Genomic DNA, 5,767 nt, shown 5'->3' on the forward strand with positions numbered 1-5,767 from the left:
ATAAGCAATAAGCCACTTGAGTTTGTGTGTTTGATTTATAACGGGTAAGGGGAGGTTTACAGCACTCCGCTTGGTGTCGTGCCCCACTCCCCTCACCCGTTATAAATCGAGCGTAACCCACGGCCTCTCGTGGGTCGTGGCTCATTGCTTAAGTGTAGTAGTCATCCAGGCAATTGCACTATGGCAAGAGCTGTTGAGGTCATTCCCAAAGTAAAGTCACTTACTGCTGGACTGGGTGTCATGATGCCCATGTGGACCGGTATCATGGGAGTCACTGCAGAACAAGCACAACATAAACACATTCATCAAGTGAAACTCACTGCAGAACAAGCACAACATAAACACATTCATCAGGTGAAACTCACTGCAGAACAAGCACAACATAAACACATTCATCAAGTGAAACTCACTGCAGAACAAGCACAACATAAACACATTCATCAAGTGAAACTCACTGCAGAACAAGCACAACATAAACACATTCATCAAGTGAAACTCACTGCAGAACAAGCACAACATAAACACATCCATCAGGTGAAACTCACTGCAGAACAAGCACAACATAAACACATCCATCAAGTGAAACTCACTGCAGAACAAGCACAACATAAACACATCCATCAAGTGAAACTCACTGCAGAACAAGCACAACATAAACACATCCATCAAGTGACTAACTTTTAGATGAACTAGAGACACTAGAATGTCAAACCATTTGCTGAACAGGATGAAGGCAAGATGGAAAAATTAAAGTGTCATCGTGGAAAATGAAATGGTGCAAACTAACATACTGAAGGAAACATATTGGGGAAACTCTATATAGTTTATGTTGGGAACATATTGGGGAAACTCTATATAGTTTATGTTGGGAACATATTGGGGAAACCCTATATAGTTTATGCTGAAGGAAACATATTGGGGAAACCCTATATAGTTTATGCTGGGACCTTATTGGGGAAACCCTATATAGTTTATGCTGAAGGGAACATATTGGGGAAACCCTATATAGTTTATGTTGAAGGAAACATATTGGGGAAACCCTATATAGTTTATGCTGAAGGAAACATATTGGGGAAACTCTATATAGTTTATGTTGGGAACATATTGGGGAAACTCTATATAGTTTATGTTGGGAACATATTGGGGAAACCCTATATAGTTTATGCTGAAGGGACCATATTGGGGAAACTCTATATAGTTTATGCTGAAGGGACCATATTGGGAAACTCTATATAGTTTATGTTGGGAACATATTGGGGAAACCCTATATAGTTTATGCTGGGACCTTATTGGGGAAACCCTATATAGTTTATGCTGAAGGGAACATATTGGGGAAACCCTATATAGTTTATGCTTGGAACGTGCAAGAGAGAGATCGGTCTCAGCAGGGCTGGGTCAAGATGGCCTGGAGCTCCTCTACTAAGGGTTGCTGTGGCGCCCCCCGAGGGCAAATTTAACCTAGACAGTGTCAAAATTACACGTTATGAATTGAGGATAACATGTCTATCAACTGTACTCAACACAATAGATGTTTTTTTCCAATATTTTCATCTCGTCACCGTTCTGCAATCCTTCATGTTTGGCCAATCAGGGCCCCCTGGCAGGTGGGGCCCTAGGCTGCAGCCCTAGCTAGCCTGTGGGGGCCCTACGCTGCAGCCATATCTAGCCTGTGGGGGCCCTAGGCTGCAGCCCTATCTAGCCTGTGGGGGCCCTAGGCTGCAGCCCTATCTAGCCTGTGGAGGCCCTAGGCTGCAGCCATATCTAGCCTGTGGGGGCCCCTAGGCTGCAGCCATATCTAGCCTGTGGGGGCCCTAGGCTGCAGCCCTATCTAGCCTGTGGGGGCCCTAGGCTGCAGCCATATCTAGCCTGTGTGGGCCCGTAGGCTGCAGCCATATCTAGCCTTTGGGGGCCCTAGGCTGCAGCCATATCTAGCCAGTGGGACCCCTAGGCTGCAGCCATATCTAGCCTGTGGGGGTCCTAGGCTGCAGCCATATCTAGCCTGTGGAGGCCCTAGGCTGCAGCCATATCTAGCCTGTGGGGGCCCCTAGGCTGCAGCCATATCTAGCCTGTGGGGGCCCTAGGCTGCAGTCATATCTAGCCTGTGGGGGCCCTAGGCTGCAGCCATATCTAGCCTGTGGGGGCCCTAGGCTGCAGCCATATCTAGCCTGTGGGGGCCCCTGGCAGGTGGGGGCCCTAGGCTGCAGCCATATCTAGCCTGTGGGGGCCCCTGGCAGGTGGGGGCCCTAGGCTGCAGCCATATCTAGCCTGTGGGGGCCCAAGGCTGCAGCCATATCTAGCCTGTGGGGGCCCCAGGCAGGTGGGGGCCCTAGGCTGCAGCCATATCTAGCCTGTGGGGGCCCCTGGCAGGTGGGGGCCCTAGGCTGCAGTCATATCTAGCCTGTGCTTTAATTCGGCCCTGGATCTCAGTGCTCAGTATATGGAAGCAAATGCAAATACAAAGTTCATCTCTTGAATAAAAAAAATCTGCACTCTTTTTAATCTTACCTGGAGGCACCGCTGGGGGGAACCCAGCGAACTGGGGCGGGGGGATCCCGGGGGGCAGGGGGGGGATGCCGATCTGGGGCCGATTGAGGTGCGGGGGGAAGGACATGTTGGCTGCAGGGCCACACCTGGAGGGAGCAAGATGGAACAAGTGAAAAAGAAAGCCTACCTGGGAAACTCCAACTCCCATTGTCATTGTGACACAGCACTCCACAGCAGCACACACGTGCACACTGCACACAACGAAATTGCATGTATGCCTCAGCCGTGCAAGGGGGCAGCCCCTGCTGGGCCGGGAGTTGAACCGGCAACCTTTGGGGCTACAAGTCTGACGCCCCAACCGCTTACCCATGACTGGCCCTGGACGTTGCTTCCTTCATCCTATACAACCACGGAGCAAAATGTCCACCATCTTTATTTTACCGATGTTTTAATAACATCAGGAAACAACATCTCAATAAAGTAGGGCTGTAACAATATTGTATCGAATCGAGAAAATGTGATGTTCACAATATTACGATACACTCACAAAACGATAGGATGCATATGGCGACACACTTGAATCCCTGTATTATACCGTAACTTTACATACATCTAAGAAAAGCCATTTTATGTACGCCTATATTATATCGTTATTGTGTTGGATAGGAAAACCTGCAGTGCCGTTATAAAAACCTAAATAACGTGCATCAGACGAGACACAGGGGCCACGCCATGATACATATCCGGAGACCTGCAGGGATATATTGCGATACCGTTACCTGTATTGCACCACTGACACACACTGTGGCCTGCTGCCTATACCCATAACATTTCATGACATGCGGGCTGCGGTGGCATGTTAATTGACCATTGGCTTTATGCCTGGCTATTATTGCAGATCGCATGTTATGTGCAAGGTCAATGAACACCCAATGGGTTTCTCCCGCCACCAGATGTCGAGAGAGCGATGTTACGGACCACTGACATTGCAGATACTGACTGTCTGTAACTGTTTGCACTGACACATCTGTGTTTACACAGCAAACAAGACGCAGTCAAACTCGCGATCTGAACTTGGATTTAGTGCAAGCTGTTGTGATAATGGGCATCGTGTATTAATGAGAACACAGTTCTGGGTCAACAGCTCAAACGGGTTGTTTTCTTACTAACTTGCGCGCCGAGGTCAGTGTTAACTAAGAATCTTTGGCAAAGTAACATTCATTCCCTCTTCCTGAAGACCTTCCGAATACTGATGCCAGTCAAGCGGGGATTGGGAACCTTTGGCTGAGGGTACTTGATTGAAAAAAGATAATCGTAGCACCAAAGTCCTTTTAGAAACTCTATGGCAGTACAATGTAACAGGCTACTTGTGAACTTTTTACACACGACCAAACTGTACACAAAGCCGGCACATGAATGACAATAGACTATTGGTTTGACGGTAGATTTTCCATACACCTAGACCTAGTTGCTACACATACAGAAATGGAACAAATCCGACACCTCATGCAGCATAATGGCGATGGCTGCCTGCCTAATATAAAAGTACTGGGCCTTTGGTCAAATGTCCTCGAACCGGCGAGCTAGCTTAGTTGCCAAAGCCCCCAGGACACATGCTTTGCCAGCTAGTTCAAAACTAGCCAGCATGCTATGTGACAGGACCCAACAAATATTCTGTTCTAGATAATTAATAGCTAAACTTTTAACCAGCCAATGAACACTAATCTCAATTACAACAACGGATGCTGTTTTTACATACTAAACCCTGACCCCGAGACTTCTGAAGTAGTTGGGATAACTGATGAGCTTGTTAGCTTTAACGTTTCCTGGTCTTGTGTTAGCTATGGCGCTAACCTCCACCTGATGGCTAAAGGTTCTCGGTGGCACATTGTTTGTATACGAGCCTGGTTTAGCTAATAATGTGTCAACTATGTGAATATACACTGAAATCTGAAATAATAACAACAACTTAGAATATCTTTAACTCACCCAGACCGATGTAAAATGTATTTCTGTCACTGTTATTGCGAAATTGCCGGATAGTCCAAGCTCGATTCAATCAGTATATTTGTCACGTGACGGGCGCGTTGCAATCTGGGATAGATGCGCGGGGTCTGAACAAAAATGCTCGCAGGCAGGCCTAGTAGCACTGGAAGATGGGGTTTAAACTTGAAACTTTCAAGACTTGTGGGTTTAGATCGATTAGAGCTAGTTGATGATAAGATATCTGGGCAGTTGTCAATTTAACATCTGTGACTTTGTTATGGGAATTTAAATTATCAGATATAACTTTATTTGGGATAGTTACCCCCACTGCTGCTGTTCAAACTGTGCAATCCATGGGCTTGCCTTGTCAGTGTCATGGTAAGGTTTAGGAACCTCTGCCACTGACTTCTATACCAAGTCAGTGACCTCTACTAGAGGACTACCGTGGTCAAAGAATGTGGATCCACGTGGTGCAGCAGTGTCCCCCTCAGCAATAATTGTGAAATGCCCAAGCAGTGAGAAACATGAATGACGAGGGTTTTTACTCAGACAGCACGATACTACAGCAAGTAAATGGGCCTACAGGTTAGCCATGGATTAGGGTGACCAGATTTTTGTAGTCTGAAACCGGGACACTTCGGGTGACCAGACGTCCCGGTTTGACCGGGACAGTCCCGGTTTGGAGTTGTGTGTCCCAGGTCCCGAGCAAACCCTCTCGGGACACAAATATGTCCCGGTTTTGGCCACCCACTACACTGCGCCATGTCTATCAGGGTAAATATATGGAAAAGAGTACATGTTTACCTGCCACAATTAATGGTAGCCAGTGCTTGTATAGAAAGTCTGAGGGAGTCAGTTGCGATTTGTCATTCCTCCCTCTAAAATTGGTTAGAATGCAGGAAATGGCATCTAAAAAATACATTTTTTCCTGGGGGAGGACCCCCAAACCCGCCCGCCAAATATTGTCCTTCAGTCACGCACGAAGTGTCCCGGTTTCAGACTACAAAAATCTGGTCACCCTACCATGGATGCATAATCCCCTCTCCTAGGCATGCTGGTCTTCCTAGGTGAGGGGTGTACAAAACCATGTCCCGGGGCCCTTGCTCTGTCATACAGCCTAGGTCTACCACAAAGTTAAAAAATAAAAAAAATGGTTACATTCGCTTTACGTTGAGTAGGCTATTACACACGGTGCATATCAACCACACAGCATGGTTTCAGAACTGGTGTGCCACCTGTGCTCTCCCCCATCCTCCTCCATGACTGAGGTTAGCTACTGTGCATGGTACCGTTCCGC

The 5,767-nt window shown here is 47.3% G+C and overlaps 1 protein-coding gene across 3 annotated transcripts in view; it reads right to left on the minus strand.

Annotated features, from left to right (window-relative positions):
• The window catches only part of rbm25b (RNA binding motif protein 25b), a 32,880-nt gene extending 28,313 nt beyond the window's left edge, over window positions 1-4,567 (minus strand). For all 3 annotated transcript variants that reach the window (XM_063223760.1, XM_063223758.1, XM_063223759.1), the window contains exons 1-3: window positions 4,474-4,567; window positions 2,506-2,630; window positions 225-274 (exon numbers count right to left, since the gene is read on the minus strand). In XM_063223760.1, coding sequence (XP_063079830.1) covers window positions 225-274; window positions 2,506-2,611 — 156 coding nt within the window. In that variant the 5' untranslated portion in view covers window positions 2,612-2,630; window positions 4,474-4,567. The remainder of the gene's footprint in view (window positions 1-224; window positions 275-2,505; window positions 2,631-4,473) is intronic.
• Window positions 4,568-5,767: the final 1,200 nt, after the last annotated feature.

This window comes from Engraulis encrasicolus, chromosome 18 (assembly GCF_034702125.1).
Source record: "Engraulis encrasicolus isolate BLACKSEA-1 chromosome 18, IST_EnEncr_1.0, whole genome shotgun sequence".
In the NCBI taxonomy this organism is placed as follows: Eukaryota; Metazoa; Chordata; class Actinopteri; order Clupeiformes; family Engraulidae; genus Engraulis; species Engraulis encrasicolus.